Consider the following 25,882-nt stretch of genomic DNA (forward strand, 5'->3'; position numbering starts at 1 on the left):
ATTTTTTGAAATAGTCATTTACACAGTATGCAAAGACTCTGCCCAGAGCAAATTTTTAAATTACTTGTACTTAAAACAGCACCTGCACCTTTTGGCTTATATGCAGAAGGACAGTACTGATTCCTAGCAACAACTGATCTGTGAAGTGTACTCTACCATTACAACCATGAAATATATTCACTCAGACATATTTTACCAGCTAATAGACATACTTACCAATATTCAGGCTAGCTGACGTTGTGTTTTAGTTTCCACTGCCCTGTGACATACTGTCTTTAAAGGACCTTGCTTACATACCAACATTATTATTAAAATCACATGCCTCTTCTTGTACAAATTCCAAAAGGTAGAGTGCATTACGTTGAAACGTTAGACAGATAAACTTTTTTCCTAAAACTTTGTGCTGTAAAGGAGAATACAACAAGCAAGACTAAGGAGAAAAGCACTTTCCATTTTCCTAAACTATAGGTTTTTAACATGCATTATAGTCTTATGAGGAGGATTTGTGTTCCACACTGAAGAAAAATATATTTTCTTGAAGTGATTTTCATACAGAACATGGAAAAAAATCAGAATTTCTTCATCACTCCTGAATGACTTCAAAGAGTGGTATCAGTCATATGAAGTTGATATCAGGCATCCCAGGTTGGATAGGGCTTTGAGCAGCCTGGTTTAGTGGAAGGTGTCCCTGCCCGTGGCACGGGGGTTGGAATTAGATGATCTTTAAGGTCCCTTCCAATCCAAACCATTCTATGTGTATAAATCCCATTGGTTCAATTGAGATATTCTAGAATCACATAAATATGGCCAATATTAAAATGAGTCTTTGCTTGTGTTCTGTATGGAAAAATAAATCACACTTATTTAAAAATCTTGTATACCTTTATGGATAAAAAAAATGCAACTTACCGTACTGAATGTTATGCGTACTTTTATAACATTTAGCATAAGGGGAAAAAAAAAAAAAAAAAACAACCCACTAAACAAAAGGGAAAAAGAAGAGCTTAGGAAAATAAGGTAGAAAGCACCCACCTTCCACATAGTTGTCTTCTGTAAGCACATAACAGGGAAGGAGAGAAAAGGAAAACATTCATTAAGCAGCATGCAGACTGGAACTTGCCATTGCATGTCTTCATCATGCAAGGCATCAAACACAACATGCAAGTGCTCCATTGCTACAATCCAGAAAGAAAAACAAAAGCACCAGGGAAGCAGTGTTTCCCCTATTTAACAAACTTTACATGATATGAAATAAAACAATGCTCTTTCCAACGTGCCATTTTTTTACAGGATTTATTGCAGCTCCTTCCAAGTTCAGTAATTATTACTCATTAATCAGCGGATCATCTTGCAAGACTTTTATAGCTACAAATTTTAAAACCATCAGTCATTTCCGATAGGGATTCTAAGATCATTTGCTTCTACTTTCCCATTCTGAATTTCCCTTAATGACCTGTATGAAGTAGATGATTTTAAACAGATAGAACAAGGTAACAAGATATACAATACGATGTGAAGATGTTACAGCAGGTAGTGTGGCTGATCCTGCACTACTTGGGTCACTCACTCTAGTCGATGGGTCAGATCTAAGAATCCAGTATGCAATAACTGCTACAGAAACCATTTGGCCTTACTCAGAGAGGTACACAGAATCAGGTCCCACAACATTTGTCAGCATCAGAAACATACACATCTTAAAAAATCAGTCAGATCACTGCCTGTTACAAAGCTAGCAAAGACCACAGCAACCTCAGGCATGGGCTTTGCCCCCATATGAGATTAAAGGATATCGTGCCTAAGTAAAAGCTGCAATAATTTGGTCTCCTATCCCCAACTGAACGTCAATTTGGGGCACAGGAAAGAAATTTCACCTAAAGCTGACACAGTAAGAAGGGACTAGGAATTGAGCCTTAGCTAGCAAAGTGGACAGAATTCAAAGTTAAGAAGCAGGCTCAATATCCTCCTAGTATTCATGCTAGTGTCTATACTCCTCAACTTCTTCACTAGGCAGGTGATTTTGAGGGAGTACATCTGTGTTGCCCATTACAATTTTGACTGAGGAGAGGATGGTAGTGAGTACAAAGAGATCTCAGGGGAGAGAGAATAAGAAAGGAAAAAAAAAAAAAAAAAGGAAAAACAACATGGAAATCAAGGAGATGGATGGTGCAAAAACAACAAAAAAATGGGGAAATGGGGAAGAGGTGAGAAGGGTGAAAACATGTCAATCTGAATTCTTGGAAGCTCTCGTCCCACAGTTTGTGTGGTCTCCACCAATATTTGGAGCAATTGTAAATTGTAGTCCAGTGTTGGTCATTTCCTATAGAATCTTCCTATATGAAAATACTTTTTAATGTGACCATTAAAAAGGGTCACTAAAAAGAGTTGGGCCCCTCGCTACAAGAAGGACATGGAGGTGCTCGAGTGAGTCCAGAGAAGGGCTACGAAGCTGGTCTGGAGAACAAGTCTTATGAGGAGCGGCTGAGGGAGCTGGGACTGTTTAGCCTGGAGAAGAGGAGGCTCAGGGGTGACCTTATTGCACTCTACGGGTACCTGAAGGGAGGCAGTAGCGAGGTGGCGGTTGGTCTATTCTCCCACGTGCCTGGTGACAGGACGAGGGGGAATGGGCTAAAGTTACGCCAGGGGAGGTTTAGGTTGGGTATTAGGAAGAACTTCTTCACTGAACAGGTTGTTAGTCACTGGAATGGGCTGCCCAGGGAAGTGGTTGAGTCACCATCCCTGGAGGTCTTTAAAAGACGTTTAGATGTAGAGCTTAGGGATATGGTTTAGCGGAGGACTTGTTAGTGTTAGGTCAGAGGTTGGCCTCGGTGATCTTGGAGGTCTCTTCCAACCTAGACTATTCTGTGATTCTGTGATTAAGAAATGTGATCTAAACTAATTTGGATATATCATAGATAAAGAGTAAATAAAACGATTTACAAAGAACTGGGCTCAATGATACTTTTTATGCATAGTCATTTCTTGCTAGAATGTGTCACTTTTGGTTATGATGAGTCTTTATAAGTTAATGCCACTAAATACTCCAAAATCTCACCATAACGAGACTGTTTTCAAATAAATAGTTTACCACTTTAAAAATAATAACTATTATAAACAACAAATATTTAAGTCTCTAAGTCTCTCAGTTCTTAGTTGCAATTCTCATAAGACTGTCCTGATAAAGTTTTTCATCTTAAGATAAGTCACTTTTTCCATGCGCACACTCTCAATTTAGACTTCTGAAAACTCATAGCCTGAAACTTTAGTTTATTATGAAAGTGCAAAAGGCACATACTGCTTCATGCATTTAGGAAAGTAAGAGTCTGAAGGGAAAAAAAATGTATGAAAAGAAGAACGTATCTGTAAATAAATACCTGAAGATCAATAAATCAAACAATGCTGACTAAGAAAATGAAAGATACTAATTCCCACAAGATAAAAATACTATGTTCTATATGCAGTGTAAATTACAGTGATATTCATTGATATTTGGGCTATTAGGAATATCTAATTATAGATAAAATTTTCTGGAAGAACCTTCTTCCTTTAAGTGCAAATATTAATTCCCCTTCTTTAAGCACAATAGACCCCAAATGTAATGAAAAATGAAATTGTTATCTCATTTGTAGTATAACTCCAGGTTCCTTCATTTAGTTTTTGTTGCTACAGTATATTGCAATATCAATACTGCAATAACATTCTGTTAGACATATTTAGCTCAAATTACTATTACTTAAAATCAATGCATGAACTTGCCTAAAGGCTCATGATGTTGAAGTCAAGTAGAGAGTTCTGAACACAATGTAACAGGCAGCACCAGATACTTAAACTCACCTAGTTAGAAGGTTTAGTATATTTTGTTTTATATGATGGGCCATATTCTTCTTAGCAGTGATTAGTATGTCTTTGTTGATGGCTCCAGCACCAGAAAGATTTACACTAGCTGAGTAGCTTCCCCTAAATATCTGATTGATTAAACTTTTAAGTGATAAGTATATTAAATTGTCAAAACATTTCAAATTAAAGAAAATTGAAAGTGCTGAATTCCTGCTCTGTGAATAATACTATGTACATACAGCTAAATCCCTACATACTAGGAAACAACAATGAAAATTCATTCCTCCTCATATTGTTGTCAGGATAAATCACACATTTTTTAACAGATCTACAATCTAAGAAAATATTTTGTTAGGCTTCTTTATGGTACTTTTCAAGTTTTTTTTACGTTAGGTTGGCACCTGACATTATTTATTGAGGGTATTTCATTGTGCTGTCCTGTATTTGCATAACACCTACACTCTGCCTTACTTTCCTGATTCTCCTTTTCCTGGCATGGCCTATCATTCTAAGTAGAGATGAGGAAGCCAGAAGACCCCAATTCTAACTTTGGCTTTTTTTCAATTTTGCTTCCTTGAGCCATTCAGCCATTCTTTAAAACAACAACAACAACAACAAAAGTAAAAAAATCTTTGAACTCTGAAAGCAATGTATGCTGTCAATGTTATAAGTATGCATTTTAGAGGGAACAGAATTTTCCTCAGTGAATCATGAATTTAAATCAGGAGTAACTGTACTTACGTTATTAGAGTTGCAGTGATGTAAAATTTACATAACTGGAGGCAAATAGAGCTATGTTACACATTCCCATTATTTCTGATGATTTAGCCACCCACAGTTTATTTATCCACATTCACATACATCCACCCTGAAGGACCTTATTGTCTACTGAGCAGCTCTTTTGACATTATTGGAAACAGAGGCTTTGATAGAAGACATGCCATGTCCTCATCGTTGCAAGAATTCACACAGGAGAGCTTTTAGCCTTTTCTGCACCAACAGATCCTACCAATGATCTCCACTAATGCGCAGTCCAGGTGAGAGGCTAAAAGAGATTGCTAACGCAACAGTGGAAATGCAGAATGGCCTCGAGGCCTCCATCAGCTACCAGTCGACTAGCCAGACATGTAACTTTCTCATCACTGTTCTGATTTCTACTAGATGTGAAAAATCCTTTTTTCATGTCGTACCCAGCTAGATGAAGGGATAGACAGGCCTTTATCCAGTGCAGATACTTATTTCCTAGACTGCCCCCCTCCCCTCCACCAAACACAATCATAAATTGCACTGCTAATTTCTGTGTTTGTAACCTAATTCCCTTAGCCAAATTCTGCTCTCAGCTCTACTGGTGTATTCTGTTGACTTCACATATTTAGCCAGATATTCAGTTCACTTATATCTGTCATGACACTGACATTGAAATCAGTAGAACTATACCACTTACACAGGCTGTGAATCTGGCCATTATCTTTGGATGAATTGTCCCAGGCTGTCCCTACTGAGATGAGAACAGAATCTACTCCATATTTTTTTTGCAACAAAAGTTCAATGCAATCCAATTACGATAGCCTATTACCCTGATTCAGTGATGTGAACCATGTTTCTATAGGATGTTTTTATTAATTCAAGAATCATTTTAACATTTGCTGATGCTTCATGGAATTCTTGATTCTTTTACAAAAGAACTGACTGTTCATATATCTTGTTTTTCCTGCTATTACAATTTTCTTCTCCTAAAATATTTACACCTTATCCACACACAGAGCACAATATTTGTCCTGACAATTATAAAAGAACAGTATGGTCATGATAAACAGATGAAAAAAATATGTTAATATTATGAAGTTACAAAAATATCATTCTAGAAATAACATAATAAAGACAGCATATTAGAAATGGCATTTTTAAAAGTAGTTTTTTCCTTACCTGAATTACAGTTCAATAACATTTGACAACAATGAATTATACCACAGACACAGTCTATGACATTTCATAAGATATCCGATAGCAGGAATAGTAAGGAGGTAGCCTGAAATAAAGCTTAACTTTTGCAGGTGTCTTGCAATAAAAATGGTTGCTAGAAATTTAAGACACGATACTATCAGTTTGTCTTCCCAGAAGAACAATTCCCAGACATGCTTCTCTACAAATTCATCTACTTAAAAATATCATATGTGAAAATGTCTTTTCAAGAGGCAGCTTTTTCTACAGGACTGCACCCAGGATCTCTTGAATTGTATGATTCAGTCAGTTTCTCAAATTGTTCATTAAATTGTTTTACTTAAAACCTGGTTCAAAATAAATATTTGTAAATGAAAATATAGAAATGTAGAAATATATTAGGGACCACATTGTTTTGTTTTGTTTTTTTTTTGGTGGAAGAGGGAAATTTCAGAATAAAAGGAATTTGATTCTGTTCTAGCTCCACTTTCTATCTACATCTCTGTAATGATCCCTTCTTTTCAGGAATGCTCTGTACTAGACTTAGGAGAGAGGTGTATTATAATGAGCACAGATGACCCATGTTAACCAAAAATGAGGAAGAGTTTAAATCTGAGGATCATCAGTGCAAATTAGAAACCTCTGCCAGTTTTGTAAAAGACAAAGACATTTGCTCAAATGCAGCACACCTCTGTAAAATCTACTAACATCTGTGAATTTACTTAAGGTGAGGCCATACTTCTGGGAGAATGCTCTGTACCACAGGTGCATTGACAATGAAATAACAAGATAATTTTAGCTAAGTGACTGTAGATGAGCTCCTAGTGTGAAGCTGCAACTACGGGCAGCACTGCAAGTCTTGCATGCATAGGCAAAGAAATAATGAACAGGAATAGAAAATGACATTACTTTTTGTGGCATAACTAAAACCATTACTGTGTTTAGTTCCAGTGTTCATATATTTAAAAGAACGTGAAAAAGAGGTTACAGAATTTTTTTTTTTAAAAAAAAAAAAACTCTCACAGTCATTTACAACACTAAAAAACTCAGAAAACTCAGCAACAGTGTCTTAAAATGAAAGCACTATGGTGATCAAACTATTGAATACATGAAAGGCAAGATTAAGAGGTGTCTTGAAACCAGTCTATAACTATCAATGAAGCAAGAAAGATTCTTGATACCTGAAAGTCCTTTCAACTAGAAAAATGCTGGGATCAATAGTCAGAAAAGTTCAAACTGAAAGTAAAATAAAAACTTTAATGAACAAAAAAATAAATATTGTGAATACTGGAAAATTCTTTCTTGCAGTCTTAAGATGAGCTTTTGTCTAACAGAATCTGTCTCAATCAGTCACTTTTGGGCGACATTGTTGGAATCACTGGAAGAAATTTTGCCTTTTGCCATTTAAGAGATCAGGTTAATATTTCCATAACAGTCCATTCTGGCTATAACTTGTATGAATCTAATAATTCTCTGTAGTGAAGTTAGAAGAGATACCAAACATAAAAAACAGCAAAACTCTGACACTCTGTAAAATACTAAAATGTTCAAATAAATTGTTTTCTCAGATCCAATCTCTGCATCCTTTGCAGCAGTCATGACATATGTTTCCCATAAAGAATTCAGGTATGACAGGTGACAAAAATAGTTCAAATTGTTATTATTGTTCCCACTAGAAAAATACCCCACACCCAATTTACTTTTGCATGCTGTAACATTTTCTAATACCTTCTCCAGTGTCCGCAGATGACAAACAGAATCAAAACCAACAAGACATGATTAACTTAACACTCTTTCTGACACAGTATCTTTCTGTGCTGTTTGATTCCTATGCACCTTTATCACTTTTCTATCTTGTACCAACAAAAGTGTATTCAATGTTAAATCATTTGGCATTGCTTTCATTTAATGGCTAATCTATGGCTATTTTACTGTTACACAGTTTTTGATATTGCACATCTGAGTGGACTTGTGTTTTTATGGAGTTACAGTAATTAAAAAATCTGTGATACCTTTATTTCATTTTTCTCAACTGTTTCCCAGCAGTGACACTTTTAGAAAGTTACTTGTCCACTTATTTTAGTAATTTGTACTATAATTCTAAATAAACCTGTACTGACTCAGGGGAGAGATCACAAGGTAGATGTAAAAATGATGGCTTTTTAATTATATTACAGTCCCAAGAAATGTGAATTTGGCCTTATTTTGACACCTCATTAAAGCTGATTTTTTTTTTCTCTCTAAAATGGGTCTGGCTAGTTTCAGATGTACTAAACTTCAGAACTGCCTGCAATCTGTCAGTACATTAAAGAAATTTCCATCAGTCATTGACACAAATGTTCTTGCATCAGTGAAATGGCTGCAGTAATTACAACCAGGAATCAAAGGTGGAATCAGAAGTCTTTTTACAATTGAATTTCGTAATATTAATAATGGTTACAATGAAAGGATAAATAAAGGATAAATCTGCGCAAGTGAAGGCAAGTCAAAGAAACACTCCCTCCTCAGTGTTTTAATGCTATTTCATAAAATGCTATAATTTTCATGTACAACTAGAAAATTAAATACAATGTAAATCTAAGTATTTAACCCAGTAACTTGATTTTGTTTAGGAACTGGTCCTCTTTTTCCATATAGCCTCTTGGACTATTTCTCTGGATTGGAAACATTCAGTTTTCATTAAAATCTCTGGGATTTTAACACTTAACTTTGATTTGTGCTTTCAGTCATCTTAATTGCAATCATTAGTTTATTTTCTATCATAGCGAATGGACAGATTAACTAGAATTAAAGACTATGGTCAGCTTTACATGGTTGCATCTTAACATAACACATCTTTTCTTCTGTCCTGGTTTTAGTTAGGATAGAGTTAATTTTCCTCCCAGTAGCTGGTAGGGTGCTATGTTTTGGATTTAGGATGAGACTAATGTTGATAACACACTGATGTTTTAATTGTTGCAAAACAGTGCTTACACTAAGCCAAGGACTTTTCAGCTTCTCGCTCTGTCCTGTCAGTGGGCAGGCTGGGGGTGCAGCAAGAGCTGAGAGGGGACAGACCCAGGACAGCTGACCCAAACTGGCCAAAGGGGTATTCCATACCATCTGACGGCATGCTAAACAATATATAGGGGTGGCTAGCCGGGGTGGGGGGAGCAGCTGCTTGGGAATAGGCTGGGCATCGGTCAGCGGGTGGTGAGCAATTGCATTGTGCATCACTTGTTTTGTACATATTATTATTATTTTCTGTCCTAATAAACTGTCTCTATCTCAACCCACAGGCTTCAGTTTTTTCTTGTTTCTCTCCCAAATCCCAGAGAGGGAGGGGGGAGGGTGAGGGAACGGCTGTGTGGTGTTTAGCTGCCGGCCCCGTTAAACCACCAAAATCTTCCTAGTGCTATTATTAGTCCTTTGTATCTTCTCCAACTTAACCCTGCTACGTACGTGGCACAAAAGTGTATTTTCAGGATATCCAAATCAAAACCTTTCATAGAGAGTGAACTGTTCATTCTGGCAGAGCGTAACAGTAGGAACAAATTATGTTCTACAAGAGTGATGCAGGATGACAAAGGGATTTCTATCTTACAAATATCTGTTTTGAAAATAATTTGAAAAATTCATACATTATTTCTAGAACTCCTTTAGGAAAGCAGTTGCTTAAGTGAGTAATCAAGATTTGTTCAGATTTAGTTGTGACTTTTTAGGTGTAAATAAAAGCAGAAAATAGACCAGGAAATCTGATTCCCTATTGTGCTGTGCTTTTTGTAGTCAATTACATCTATACAAGAGGGTACAAAATCAAGCCTAAATTACTATCATGCGAAATCAAATCTCTGTCCAATCATCCTTTCAACAAAACTGGTCAGTTAACCCCATTAATACAATAAGATTTGCTGGACAGATAGTAGACGTGAAATGGACAAACAGTACAAGTCCTTTTCCAACCAGATGGCAGCATTGTGCCTAGTTACACAAATAGAACACCAAAATTAATAGGAACCATGCAAAGCTACACATATTTTTATATTTTCACTCTGTCTTTTACTGTATTCAGGAAATGAGGAATGCTTGGGTGCTACCAGTGATGCTATGACTTTAACACAAGCAGCGGAAGATACTTTGGGATGAAATGTTCTTCAGAGTTAGCAGCTTAAAATGTAGAATATGCACTGTGTACAATTAAAAGTACAGGAACAATATTTGAAATCACTTTGCTGTATAGTCCTTTAGGTAATCATCAGAAAACTCTCTTATCTACTGTTAAGACTGATTTTGTGCATTTGAACTGGACTGAACCTGTGTTTGGAAGCCCTTAGATTGGTACAGAACAAACTTTCTACTAGTTGAAATGGGAAATCCCTCTGATGTGAGTGGAGCTGTACTCTGGAAATCCTAAGATCATAATGATGGTTTTTAAATGACATCAAATTAATATTTAATCAGAGCTATCTGTGACTGCACATGAGAAAAATGTGTTTCTCGTGTTTTATTTTCTTCAGAACTGAACTTAATTTTCTCCTGAACTAGTCTACAATCATTTCAATGCTTGGATTTAGCTCCTGTGTGTACAAAGTACTTGTACACATTGCAATTGGGAAACTGATGCTTTAGAATGATGCTTGGCTTTCGTTAAGCACTTTGATATGAATTAGTTCCCCAGTTATTTTCTTGGAATAGGAATATATTTATTGTAACTCTTCTAAGGCTTCTAAGTGATGTAATAAACCTGCTGGCATTAATTTAGAGTTGGTGAAACAGGCAGTTTCTGACAAGGAGGTACTGTACCTGACATGCTTATGCAAAACCCAGATGGTATGCATATTATGTCTAGCTACGCTAATTTTCTTGTCTATGACTGCTCTTATCTCAGAACTGGACAAATAAAATGTATATTGCTAGTAGATCTTTCAAGATGGACACACTTTGGGGGCATCTATAAAAAGAACCCAAATCAAGCTGGAGCTGGTTTTCTTACTTTACAGTTTGATCAATATCGACAGTTCTTGAAGTATTCATTGCTATCTTTGTTCCTTTCTGAAAGATATGTCTCGGATATATATTCCTGTGCTAATCTTTACTCATTTTACTTTTTTTTCTGCTAAAACTACATATCATTTAACATCATCACAGTAACATATTGACAATGAAAAGGTATATGGCAAATTCGGTAGAATCACAGAGTGGCTGCCATCAAGGAAAAATCAGTGTAGGATTATTTATCAAAAATCTATTTCTGGGCTAAAACATTATCAGAATCAATTAAATAGTTCCTCCATTAAAATGAACATACAAATCACCTGCCTTCCACTTTTTATTCATAAAGAGGAGGAATAATTCTGAGGTTCCCAAAGTGGCAAAACTCCAGCATCTAAACCTTAATTAAAATTTCTCCCCAGCAGACTATTTATGCCATTAGGCAATTCACAGAGTTATAATCATGAAAGCAAGGATCATGTATCATATAACCTATGTACTTAATCAAATTAACAAATCTCCCAAACAAACCACAAATATTTATTGCATATTTTTTTCAATCAAGATTTTGTAACAGAGGACTAACCTAAGCCACTAGCCACCTACTAAGAGAGAAATTCATATTTAAACAAGGTGAAATTGGTATGACTTTCTTTCCTGCAAGATGTATCTGTGTATATATTGAATAGGTAGAGTACATGCACATATGCATATTCAGTCATATAATAATGCAGAGTAATTGCAAAATTGCCTTATGCAATGTAAAGAATGTATAAATGTAATGAATACAGCCAACATAGGGAGCAATAAATGATGTGCTATGGTCCAACTGTTAATATATACGGAAACTAAAACGGGGGCAATCTTCTCATTGAACATAGCAAATATTTCTACTTCACTAACACAATACTGATACAAAATGTCAAATCATGCCAAAGAACAGAAATAAGTAACACAAAATTTCAGGAAAAATCTCCTTACAATTCAACAAAGCAATGACTAATGCATATGAAGATGCTTAATAAACTTGAAAAAGCAATATTGATTAATAGGATTTTGAAATTGTATGTTCCTTTGTTTAAATAAAATGTTTCAAGGCACTGTCATTCTGTAATTAGTTTGATTCAAAAGATAAAAAACTGTGCAAAAGCCACTAACAATATGTTATTTCATTTGTGAAGACTTCATATATCAAGCTAAAAAGTGCTTGACCCTTTTTTTTTTTTTAATTCAAGTCTTTACAGCTTACAGCAAATGCCTTCTCACTTATTCCAAAAGTGTATGATATAAAGAATGTCAAATGCTGGTAAGTCATTTACTTATTAGAAATAAATAGATAAATTCAAAGCATATCTCCCATAACATGCTTACAATGCATGTGGAACGCTCACCATATTCTACTTCCATTAAAACAAACTAACTCTCCCTTCTCAAAAAAAAGGATTTGTCTCCAGAGGTAGTTTAGAATATGAAGATCTAAATTGTTTCTTTATCCCTTTGCATGCACCTCTTAATATTCAATACTGACAGCTATCATTTTTCATCCAGTCTGCATTATGATAGTGAGTTATCACAGTTTTCTGTAATGGGGCAAATATTTAAAATACATCATCTTCTGGTTAGAGCATTAGCATAGCCTTTAAACAACTCTGCTGTTATTACTGTCTTACATCTTGTATCAATGATATCTGCATGTATTTAAAGGACATGTTGAAGATACGTCTTAAAAAACGCTATGATTAAATTACTTTAAAAACACAGGAGTCTTTCATTAAAAAAAAAAAAGTATGCTTTTTCTGACTTCAGTAATAGCTAGTCTGATAAGCGTAAAATCATATAGTCAAAACCAAGTAATGTTCTAGTTCTAGTAAAAAATAGATGGGATAGAAAACTTGGACAGGGATAGTTCTTATGAATGAATGGGATCTTCTTTAGAAGCAATTCAGAAGGATAGAAATCCTTTCATACAGTTTAAAACCTGGATTGCTCCTTGATTTTCATGGCTTAACTGCTGGGCTGCTCCTTAGCATGTGCAGCTCCCATTAAGATCTCATGGTCAATCATTGGCACTCTATGAATTTATGAGTCTACTCTTTATGCCAGGGAAGCATTTCTAATCAATAGCTTTTAGTGTAATGGAAGTTACCACAATGCTTTCAAGGTTTGAGTTTATGTCGTAGTTAAAATGATCTTAGTGCCATCTCTAGTGTATAGCTGTTGCTGCATCAAGCTGCATATTTAGATTAGGCCAACACTGCTTGTCCAAACCAGTATTTTGTAAGCTGAAATAAATGCAACACAGAAAATGTTGATAACTTCACAGGGAAATCACCTTCATATGTTCTATTTGTGAATGCCTACAGTCTCTTTTAATACAAGTTCAAATCTTCAGTTTAAACTCTTATGCATATATTTAAAATTGGAATTGGTGTCTTAGAATTACATCATTCAATTGCAATCACTTTGGAGCATAAAAAGAGGATAAAAGCATTTAGGAAAAAAAAAAAAAAAAAAAAAAAAAGATCTCATTCAGGTCTGGCTATTTTTTCTCATTTGTCAAAATATTGTAAAACATACCAATAATCATCAACAATAAACCTAAGTCAAATGGCAAGAGTGGAGTACAAATTTTATTTGGGTAGAAACAGCACATGTTTTCTAAGTCGCAATTTCTCCTGAAACTAAGAGCAGAAATAATATAAATTTTCAAAGAAATTAAAGAATAAGGTTTACATATGATGGAAGAAAACTGATGCGTACAAAGGAAAACTGAAGTTCACCATGTAGGAATAACATGATCTGTACTTCTCTGAAATGAAATAAAAGTGCCACTGGGAATTTCAGGTCAATTGGAATTTTGCAATTAAATTCAGCAATTACAGGATTGGGCCCTAAAGGCTAAAGTTTGCATAGAGAGCTTAATCTCTCTCTTGTGCAACAGTAACACATATTTTGGTATCATTTGTTACACAAGGGAACACAAGTTATTCCCTTCAATTATGTAAATTGTGCATTTCCTCCTGGATTTTGGCAATTTCCTTAGCAAATCTAAAAACTAAGTGCAAATGAAAGAAAAACAGGAAGAAAAACGAAGAGAAAAAGAAGAGCAAGGAGAAGAAGGATTAGAAGAAGGATAAGAATGGAAAAAAAAATAAAATAAGAGGAAAAGAAGAATAGCAATTTCTTTTGGAAAACTGAGTGTCTAAGAGTTAGTGTAACTTACTCAGCACAAAGTCATGGGTCTCATTGACCCTGGCAACTTTTCCAGGAGTCATGCCATCCAAAAATATTTTATGAACAATTATAAAGCATCTGAGACATTTTTTCTTCTTAATTTTATTATTTAATTTTCTTGAACTATTTACTGGAGCCTTTTAAAGGAAACAATACTTTTGTTTCAGACATGTTCCTGTATATCTCTTCAAGTATGTTTCATGGTCAAGTGAAAGAAACTATACCGAGGTGGGTTGGTTGTTGGCTTTTTTTGACAGATCTCTTCAGAAATGAGTTGCAATTCAAGACCTCAGTACAATAACTGGATAATTGCCTTTTTTTTCCCTTCAAAAACATATTCTGTGCAAACTATGAACATGGTTGTGACTATCTGTACCAGCTGAAGTTTTTTTTGGATTGTATTCCTAGCACAATTCATGGAGAATGATTGATAGCTATAAGGGAAAGCTGGAGATCAGTTTACCAGTGAGGGTTTCAGTAGTTGAGCTTGATATCCAGGGATAAAAATTACACCCATTCATCAATGCAGAGTAGTAACTCACATGCTTCAAAAAGCACTTGGGTGACTTGGAAAGTACAGAATTAACTTACAGACAGTCATGACAACAATAATACTTTAGGCAAAATGATTTAAAGACAATATATTTTGTCAGGTTGCTCTGCCATGGGAAGTATAGTATTAAGTATGTACTATTGACCTCAGTCTTTATCAGCATCTCCCTCTGACCTTGAGAGACGTTCATGGGAATCAAGGCCCATACAAGATCAGAGATCAGTAGATTACTTTTTTTTTTTTTTTTTTTTTTAGTGAAAAGCACACTTTTCACTAAAAAAAAATCAAATCCATATACCCACATTTCCAGTGCAGTATCAACAAATCCAGTTATTTGTATATGTTGGTTTTTGAACAAAATCTTACACAGCTAATTTAATAGATGTTTGAAGAGGATGAAAAGTATTTTAAAGAAACTGAACACTGAAAGAGATGAACTGTATATTAAAATAAAACATGTTACCTTGCTGATCAGGACCCTCTCTAGAAGACATAATGTGAATGTGATCTTACATATATGTTGCATTGCATGCTGCTACTTTTCCATACAGAGATGCAAAATATCCTTTCATAAACTCTGATACTCTAGCACTGTCATATTGTAAAATTCCTATGTATGAAGACACCTTCTCCCCCCCCCCCAAAAAAAAAAAAAAAACCAATGAAAAAATGAAAAAAACATGCAGAGGTTACACAATACCTTGAAAAATCAGATTCTTGTGAAAGCATTTTCATCCATTGGAGACATTAGAGTCACTCCTCACAAAAAAGAATTACAGAGCTACAATGTTATGAAAAAGATGGAAACACAAAAGATGGAACTCACAATTAGTAAAGAAATATCAAAGAAAAATATGGGTCTTGATTGCTACAGTGAGCCACACCTACACCATGACTCTAATATGGAGTCCTAGCAGAGTCCTAGTAAATAATGCAAAGAGTATTAAAACAAAGCATTTCATCTTGTTGCCAATCTATACTTTTACAGGCGAACTAACTACTTTGTTCTATGGAAAAACAAAACAAAACAAAACAAAAACACTTAAGTATGTTCCTCCTAGGGTTAAATTTTGTTCATTCTGCTTACACTTACTTTTTTTTTTTTTTTTCAGGATGATCACTGGAAATGATTCTCCCTTTTCAGCTGATTCTGTATACTCAGCCTCAGAGCACTGAGTTCACATCTTTGCAGGCAGAAATCTTTTGAGTTCACTGATGAAGTATCCACACTTTGTTAAGCAATAAAACTTTTTTTATGATTCTATAGCATCTTTCATAGAAGGACCTTGGTGGCTTACACAAACAAATGCCTCCATGAAGCAGAAAGAAAATTCAGTAGTTGATGTTTCCATGCAAGCACAAGTGGTGCTTATGATTGATGTGAGGGTCATTCAGTTCAAGTGAATGTGTGCATCTACAACTTCTTCCAGTTTCCTGAGCTGAGGAATACTCTATAGTGGAATTTTAATTTGATTCAGGAAAACTGAAGAATAAAAGCCAAATATAGAATACTTGGATAGGTCTAGACATACAATATTATGTCTACAGGTAGGACATGTCCAGACTTAATTGTTTATGAAAGGCTATGTCGGCATCATATGAGCCATATACTATTTTATTGTAACAGAAATGTTTAAATTGGATATAATGTTGCTTCTCTAAACCATAACGTGTGAAAATTGTTGTGATCTTTCAGATCGTGGATTTAATTCTAAATCTTTTTGTTTATTTGTTTGTTTGATTTTGTTGTTGTTGTTAAGTAGGAAAGAATATGCAGTGCTGAATGTGGTAAGAATTTGTGAACTCCTTGTTTTATTCAGTTAGGCAACTAAGGAGGGTACGTGTCCATGGAAGTAGTTTGCTATGTTATTCTTGCTTCTTCTAAGAATTTTGGCTGTTCTTCATTGTATTTGGACAACTTTTTTTTTTTTTTTGTATCATAACAAAAAGCAACTCTGCTGCCATCAATAAGCAGGACAAAAAGAAGAAAGAAACAGATCGGTATATTACGGCACTCTGGATAAATTATTTTTAGTAAACGCCTCCATGTGTCAAATTAATTTATTTGCAGGCTTTCCCTTTTACGCTTTGTCTTTATGTCTCCTGTAGAAAGAATCGTAAATTTAATATGAAGGACAAAATGGCAAACATAAGAAAATAAATAAGACTTACTTTTTTTTTTTTTTTTTCCACCAAGAGGAAAGTTAAAAAATCTCTTCTTATCAAGCATAATAGAGAAGAAATGTTGTTATATATGAAGATAAATTTTCTCAGGAGAGAAATAAGGAAGAGAAATATTCAGTTCAGTTGGGTCCCAACTACAGGGTCTTCAAAAAGCAACCAGAACAACAAAATCACCACATATTATTAATTGCAATAAAATCATGTACCAAAACATCAAGCCACTCCATGAAAGAGGTAAACACAAACAATTCGCATTAGGCCTTCTCATCTAGTTCTTTCTCATGACAGGATCTAAAAAACAGGCTACATCTTTATCTTCAAACCTTTATCTTTATGTTCAAACCAAGTAAACTGAAATATGGTTTGTGTTGGTGGTGGTTCTTTTTTTTTTTCCTATTGTTTTCTAAACATTACAGAAAAGCAACACCGTAGTTTTGCTTTATCTGCCAACCTCCTTCCTTTGACTTGCCCTTCCTTCCTTCCTTCATTATTCCTTCCTTCCCTCCTTCCCTCCTTCTCTCCCTCCTTCCTTCCCTCCCTCCCTCCCTCCCTCCTTCCTTCCTTCCTTCCCTCCCTCCTTCCCTTCAAAGTTCAAAGGATCAATTACAAATTATTGTAACTACTAGCATATCTGGTCTTTTACATTTACTGTATTGGAAGACATCATTCTATAGTCACTAGAAGTTAAGCAGGATCTTTTACTCTGTTCCAGGAATGCTAAAGTGTAATTATTAATGTCATTATGAAGAGAAGGAAATCCTAAAATCACACTATATATATATATATATACAGTAATTTTTTCTGCCTCAGTATAGGATAAACTATGTATCTTTCATTCCAGATAGAATTTATCTATCTTCCCACAACCCAGTCCCACCAGATCAGTTTTTCACTATTCTTATCATTAGAAAGTTCTTCCAGACTCTTAACTGCTGCAATTAAAGACTATTATTTTTTCTCCTATGCACCACGGACAAAAAAGATCAGATTATTTCTTTGCTTCTTATACCACCCCTTTACAAACTTGATCTTTGCTATCAGGTCCTCCTTTAGTCACTTTTCCTGTAAGGTACGCAATTCTAATTATTTTCTTCTTGTTCTTGTTCTTGTTCTTGTTCTCCTCCTCCTCCTCCTCCTCCTTTCTCTTCCTCTTCCTCCTCCTCCTCCTCCTCCTCCTCCTTCTCCTTCTCCTTCTCCTTCTCCTTCTCCTTCTCTCTTCTCCTTCTCCTTCTTTCTTCTCCTTCTTCTTCTCCTTCTTTTTATTCACAAGTCTACTTTGTTACTGAAATGCAGTGCTCAAAACTGTGTACAGAATTCCAGCCTAGAGTACAGTACTGTGCAGAACTGGATGATTACTTTATTTGTCTTATAAACTTTATTTCCATTTAAAAGAGATAAAATGTTCTTAGATTTTCTACAACTTCATGCCTTTGCTGACACCTGTTCAGAATGTGGTACATGCAGATTCCAAGATTTTTTTCCAAAGAACAGTATTTCATCAGTTTTTCTCTATAGCATGATTTTTTCCTATGCCTAACTCCTTTCTCTTGTTTCCACAGAATTTCAGCCAATCTTTTGGTCCTTTTCTCTAATTTGTCAAGCTGATTTTGAATTCAAAGCTTGTTCTTGAGTTTCTATAATCCTTCTCTGTTACAGCGGATTTATTTATTTTTTTAAAAAATAAAATTGTTCTCTGCTTTACCATCCAGGCTGATTTAAAAAAAAAAAAAAAAAAAAAGAACTGATTCCAGAAAGGACACCTGTGGTTGGCTTGTCCTTTCACTTTACTAAGAATTACTGACAGCTCACACAGCTATCTAGCCAACTTTGCATGCAGTTTATTATCAATTTAGAAATTTAATCTAGCCCAAGATTTCCTAGTTGCGTAAGAGAATATCATGTTAGTGCTGAAACATTTGTCAGAATGCATGACAAGTACTGCTTCTTGCCAGTCTGTAAAACTTGTTGTAGAATTGGTTTAATGTAATTTGTTGGCAAATACATGTCTGCTATTACTCACTGCTTCCTTATTTTGTAGCTGCTAACAAATCATTTGCTTGAATATATGCTCCAAAATCTTCCAGGAATTAAAGCTAAACTGACAAGCTAGACTTGGCTTTTCTTTCTTGCCATTTTAACATTTGGCATTATGTTCCCCCTCTTCCAGTTGTCTAAAACAACATCAACCCTTAAACAGGTTCTCAAAGGAAACATTCTTTGAGATTGTTTCTGTCCAGTAATCTCCTAAGCATCAAGCTGCAGTTCATCAGATTGTGCCAATTCTTGTATTACATGGACAACAAGGTCTTGAACAAGATTAATGTAAAGAATATACCATTTTTATATTAAATGCTTAAAATGCCTACGCAGGATAGTCCTACAGCAGATAAGGAAGCTAAGGATGAAGTGCCAATAATGAGATGGTTTATTTTGCTATTTGACCAGAGTCTTTTGAATTTGCAATGATAAACTTTAATTTGTGGCAATCAAAATTTATTACATTTTACACTATGCAATGAATTGGTTACCAGCAAAAGTACTCATGTACGTGACCTACCAATAAATACGGTAGTGGTATGCTGGGTCTGGCTGGGACGGAATTAACTTTCTTCATAGCAGCCCATATGGTGCTGTGTTTTGGATTCATGACTAGAATTGTGTTGGTAACACAACAATGATTTGACTGTGGTTGAACAGTGCTTGAACTGTGCCAAGACTTTCTCTTTTTCTTACTCTGCCCTCATAGCGTGCAAGCTGGGGATAGGCAAGAAGGAGGATACCAAAGAAGGAGGATACCAGTCAGGACTGCTGACCTGAACTGGCCAAAGGGATACTCCATACAACATCATGCTCAGAAATAAAACTGGGAGGCTATGTCTCAAATGTAACTTGGAGACTGGCTGGGTATCAATCTGCCTCTAGGAGGTGGTAAGTGATTGCCTTTGCATGATATTTTTTTTTTCTCTCTCTCTCTCTTTCCTGCACTTATTAAACTTCTGTTTATCTTGACCCATGAATTCTTTCACTTTTGCTCTTCCTACACTATCCCCATCCTTCTGGGGGTGAGTGAGTGAACAGCTGCATGGGTGCTTAGTGCTGGTTGGGATAAACTCATAACAGGTGTGTTAGACGGAACACTATGAGCCATGATTCATAATTCCAAAAAGTTAAGACCATGCATTTACCACATGTATTGACATCAAGAAATGTCTCTAATAAAGTTAGTAACACAGGCAGCTTACCCATCTGAAAAATTTTGCTTGCCTATTGAAAAGTATGCTAAATTCTGTATAGACAATACATGCTTTATTGCATGCAGCAAGGATAATTATGTAATAAGTAATTATACCATATTTTTGGTTGATCCAGAAGCATTAAAATAACTGAATAATATGTAGGTAGTACATTCTAAAATTTACTTTGTCTACAGATTTCTATAAATCATCTAAAAAAGGAGTGTTTTTATAATATTATACATGTGACTGAATCTCTCATTTAGCTTTCATATCCATATTTTAGTTCTTTCTTTTGTCCTATAAAAACTTTTGTCTACCTTTACAGGGAAAAATAGAAGTTCAAAGAACAGGCAAATCAATTGTTTGTCAACATTCACAGTACAACTAAGTTTGGTACAACTATTATTTTTTTCATAATCTAATCTTTATACTACAATGTTCATAGTTTTTCTGTAGATTGTACTTCAAAAAGCATCATTGTTTTTCAAGTTTTCAAAGTTTTTCTCTGGATGTTCATTGCTGACAATATTTATGTCTCAGTATAATTCTAAAATACCATAGATTGATTCATGATTTTTTAATCAAAAAAAAATTGACTCTAGCAATTGGTTCATCCGAAAGGATTCTGCAGTTCTACAAAAGGATTATTCATCAGGCAGAGATTTACTTACATTGCCAGAAGTTTGGTCTAAAGTCTTTATCTAAAGGCCAAGATTTTCTGCTGATCTTAGCTCATAATGCTATTTCTGCATCAGGCTTGCAGGAATGTAGAAATTAGTATTTTGCTAGAGCATGTGAAAATAATCACACACTTAAGGTGTTTAGATTTTTAAGTTTTATATTGCTTTCAATAAGTATTAGACATCTGCTCAAGTTTTACTAACTTTTGCGGTGTGCTGAATCTTTTACTGAAAGGCATACATTATATGGCAAAAGCTATCAGAAGAAAAAAAAATTAAAATGAGCTTTTTGATTGTTGGAAATCAATATTATACTTTGGGACTGTAGGGAGCAGAAAGTCAGGTAGCTGTTGTTACTAGGGAAAAAATATATTGCAACTTAAACTGTAACTATTTGCTTCCTTTGATATCAATGTTTTACTGCATGTAATGGCACAAAGTTGATAGCCTTTATAAGATATCTTGTTCTTATGAGTTTATGAACCATCAAAACATGTATCTGATATTTTAACTATTTTTCTTGATACTTCCTTCAGCACTGTGCTATCAAATGCACCTGGGCCTAATGCTTTGCAACTTTTAAATAGAGTAATTGCTTTATTGTTTTTTTTTTTTTCCAGCATATCATCAAAGTATTTGACATTTTTTCTTTCCCATACAAAAATCTATCTCTGAGATGATGCCTTCTGAGTCTTCTACAAATAACAAGAAAAATATATAATTCAGTTGCTCAGCAGAATCAAGCTCATTAGTTGCCATATTGGTGTTCTCAGCAACCCTGTTTTTCTTTCCTTTACTCTTTTAATCCATTAAGTTTGGTACAATTTGGCAAAATAAAATAAAATAAAATAAATAAAATAAAATCACCAAAGATGTAATTTGAAAGTTACACAATTAGAAAAAGTGTTTTGTTTACTACCTGTACCACTTAAAGTGTCTTCAGTTATTGTAATGCTATTTCTCTCTACAAATTAGGCATCCCATTCTACTGTAGTGGCCATTTATCACTTAAGGATGACATTCGTGGAAACTTTGATACCAGTTCAGTTCCTCTACATGTGAATGGAGCTATATGGTCTTGGGTCATTTAATGCCGTGCATATTTTTCTATTCTGTTCCACCTGAAAGGTGTTGTTTTATGTTATTCCTTTGACACTGTGTTGCAAAATAGTTTAAATACAATTCCTGTGTATAAGAGGCAATTGCCCTGTTAGCTAAGGTCATAGCTACTTTACATATCTGAAGTTTACTTAGTAATTCATCTAGAATGCCTGTTTCTACAGAGCATCAAAAACTAGAGGAATAAACTGCAGAGTAACAGACACAAGAGCTATAGGCAACATTCCTATGATGTTTGCACTGATGTTCATCCCCCCAAAAAATGTTATAATTGGAGGAGACAGAAAAAATGTAGTAATTCCACCTTATTGTCAATGTATTATTGTTTTTACAAGCAGTATGAAAGAAAAAAAGAAGTCTGAAACTCTGTTTCAGGGATGAAATGTTCAACACTGAGGGTGAGGGGGAATGGAAGCTTTTTTCACCACCACCTGCATCTCTTAACAGAAAGCTGCTTTTTTATAGGACTATTCTGTTCTCTTAAAATGTTAAACAGACACATCAGAATTAGGCTATTCTATCTGACAGACAATAGACTTTATAGTCTGAGCTAGTTCCATTTTCTTCCAAAACCACTCAGCCTTGGATTATCTAAATTTCAAGTCACTTATTGCTTCTTACTCTGCTTGAATTCCCTAGCTTTTTGTTTGTCCTGCATCCACGCTGGCAGCATTATGAACAGGAAAATACTTCTGTTTGTTACTAATATTATCTTTCAACCATGTGCTCTCTAAACTACCAAGATTATATGTCTTTCACTTTTTTAGCTTAGGTAAAATGTCAAAGGTTTTTTTAGCAAACATCTCAAAAGTCTTAGCGAAAGCTTTTAGTTTGCTCTTTTCAACATATGTATAGTTTCCAATCAAAAATAGGAGGCAAATAAATAAGGTTTCTGGACTGTAGCTTGAGACACAGCTTCTGCAAAATAAAAAACAAGTCTTTTACAGAAAGTACAAAGGACAATTTCCTTTTTTTCAGGTCAAAAATGAAGTTTCAAATGTTGGCAGGGAAAAATTTTGCTGAGTGTTCTGCAACTTTAAATGAGAGTAATTTTTTTTATTGTCTTTTCCATCTTAACATCAAGGTCTGTAATATTTTCCATGTGCAAACAATTCTTGCATAGCATTATCAGGGGGCATGAACATATTCTTAGGAGCAATACCCCAAACCAATCCATATCAGGCCTACTTCAGGCCCATCCAATAAATACTTATTTTTTATGGTGCAAGCCACTCTTAGAACTTTAAAAGCAAACTTGAAGATTGCCTTCGTTACATATTTATCTATTTATGGGTTTGTTCAACAACAACAACAAAAACAAAAAGTACAAGGCAATCTTTTCTGCAGAATCTTCAGCACAATGGAAAAACATGCTGAGAAATAAAAATAGGTTTTTAAATAACTTTGAAATATGAACGATGACCATCAAAAAGATCTACAGAGTATGATCATACTGGTAAAGAGGGAAAGGAGCAACTATGTCAAGAGAATGAAGAGGTATCGATAACAGTTTTGAAAGTCTTGCTTTTTCTGTGTCTGTTAAATCACTGAATTTGGGTGGCATATTACTCAGAAAGGAGGCTGGTATGAAAAACTAGTCTTAGATAATAATTCTTCCCATAAAACTGTTTTTCACACTCATAAAACCTGCTGAGCACCAGAGGCATTGCATACCTTATAAAGCTGTACTGCTGGTTCCTTTGAACATCTTTAATTTCGAGTGTTAAAACCTGAAGTTCTTCACAGAACTCACAAGTTTAATTTCTGCTTCAATTCAACAAGCCCAATTTAGTTACAGTTCTAGATAACATTCCAGGAATAAATAGAAAAGCTAAATTAATTGGTATTTTATACCAATCACACATGTGAAAGAAATACCATACAGCATTGAATTTTTAACAAAGCTCACACTGAACAGTGTTCCTATAAATATGTATGTATCTATGTATCTATAAAACCTCTCTTCTTCAAACAGCTTAATATATACAAACTACTATAAGCATCTCAGTAATCATAAAGAAAAGAAAAAAGTATTTCCTTTCTTAACTTACTCATCATTTCATAAGATTTTTGCCCTTAATCTTAGAAGTGTAACTTTAATATGATTTTGTAACATCAATAATTATTTTGAAATATAATATAGCATTATCTACTGCCTACTGTAACTTTATCAATCCTGTCATTAATTTCATTTGTCTAATGATAAAAGTAGCAGTTCATTTTTTCTCCTCTTCACAGTTCTATGAATAAAGAACCAGCACAAATTGCAGTAAGATCACTCAGCAGTTTGACGGCTACTTAAACATATACATCAAAACCTGGAAGCAAGGCTGGTTTACCTACATTCTTCTGATTTCTCTTATTTTTAAATTCATCTGGAGTCACATATTTAGAAAAAAATAAAATCTTGTGTTCACCCTAAGCAATTTTTCATATATTGCAGAATGACATGATGCTGTTACAAGAAATATTGTTTCAGTTTTGTTTTGTTCATAAGAAGGAAGGTAACTTTAAAATTGCCTGCCCGGCAGCACACAGACTGCAATCTCAAGAATTGTAGTCTATCTATTTTTCTCTTTCTATTCAGCATTAGCAATGGCACACAGTTATAACGTAGACTGTGCCTCTGGTTTCATCTGTGCAAACTCATGAATGAATTTTGCACTCTCAACATCTTTGCAGAAACCTAATTAATTCCAACATAATCTTTATGTCTGGTTATGTAGAAGTTGCACAAGATTTAACACCAGTGGTGTTAAATACACCCCAAAATAATTACAACTTATTGTAATTACCAAGGCAAATAATGATAACTGAAAAAGGTATCAGCAAATAAACCCAAAGCATTATTTAACAAAAATATCAAGACATAAGTAATCTAATCTAAAGATCACTCAAGTCAAAAGACATTTTTCTTTGACCATAGTGGGGTTTTGATACTGGATTAGTATAAAACTAACACCACTGACAGAAATGGTAATGGCTTCTTATAGTATATGATAAGGGAAAGTTAAACCCGCTATTGGAAAAAGAATATGAAAGACAAACAACTTTGTGCACATATAGTTTACAGCTTTGTATTGAGATGCATTACACAGAAGGGAATTGTGCAGGCCATTGTTATTTCCTGTACTAAGAAAGATTCACTGGTGTTTGAGAAACTCAGCACAGATTTTTTTTTAAAAAAAGCAAAACATCAACAAAGAGAGATAGTGAGTTGTAAATATAAATGAAATATTGAGAAACTTGGAGAAAATATCTACTTGCTAGTGGATGTTAGAGGTTATCAGAGCTCATAAATGTCTATAGAAATATATAGTAGCTCATACTGTGAAGGTTCATACAGGCTTTTTAGAATTATTATTTTCTAAGAAATAAGAGAAAAAGAAATAGATAAGGTAATATAAATCTCCACAATTATTATTTGCACAGTTAAGAATTTTGTAGCTCATCTTCTTCCAAACATGAAGATTTCTTGAATTTTATGATACAACTTTAACAGTCACTTCAATTTAATCCACAGACCCACTGACCTTATTAATGAAAAAATGCCTCGTTAAAAATACCTAACAAGCTCTACCCTTTTCAGCTCAATGAAATTGCACCAAAAGAAATAAGTATTCCACAAATGCTGCATTAAAATGTACAAGTGTTTAACTGTTTGGCATGGCTGCTCAGCAATCTAATTAGCTGGAAGCATTTTCCAAACAAATAGAACTATTTTCTCCTTTCTTCCCTGAAGACCTGTTGGATATATCTCCTTCACGGTATTTTCTAAGCTTTTTTCTAAGTATTTTTATTATTTCTAAGTATTTTTCTAAACTCAGACACGTTGCAGTATATATGCTGGAACTGCAATACTTGATGCCTCTTCCATTTACTTATGATGAACCTTAGTATTTTTCCCGCAAGGCAGTCCATACTTGCATATATTTTCTTAAATGCTGTTTTTGATTTGCTGTCTACTTACCATACCCTGTTTGTACACTTTATGTTACCATTTGTATAATAACATGGGTACCCTCTTAAAATGAAAAGCTCTGCCCAATACACAGTGTGAAACTATGACAATGCTTTTGAGAATGGAAAAAAAAAAAAAAAAAAAAAAAAAAAAAAAAAAAAAAAAAAAT

General features: G+C 34.5%; 1 protein-coding gene across 31 annotated transcripts in view; it reads right to left on the reverse strand.

The window, feature by feature from the left end:
• The window catches only part of NRXN1 (neurexin 1), a 712,085-nt gene that overhangs the window by 641,430 nt on the left and 44,773 nt on the right, over positions 1-25,882 (reverse strand). For 23 of the 31 annotated variants that reach the window (XM_035320198.1, XM_035320199.1, XM_035320177.1 and 20 more), the window contains one exon: positions 1,033-1,050. The exons of the other annotated variants lie outside the window; for them this stretch is intronic. In XM_035320198.1, coding sequence (XP_035176089.1) covers positions 1,033-1,050 — 18 coding nt within the window. The remainder of the gene's footprint in view (positions 1-1,032; positions 1,051-25,882) is intronic. 31 annotated transcript variants of the gene reach the window in all.

This window comes from Oxyura jamaicensis, chromosome 3 (genome assembly GCF_011077185.1).
Source record: "Oxyura jamaicensis isolate SHBP4307 breed ruddy duck chromosome 3, BPBGC_Ojam_1.0, whole genome shotgun sequence".
Lineage (NCBI taxonomy): Eukaryota > Metazoa > Chordata > Aves > Anseriformes > Anatidae > Oxyura > Oxyura jamaicensis.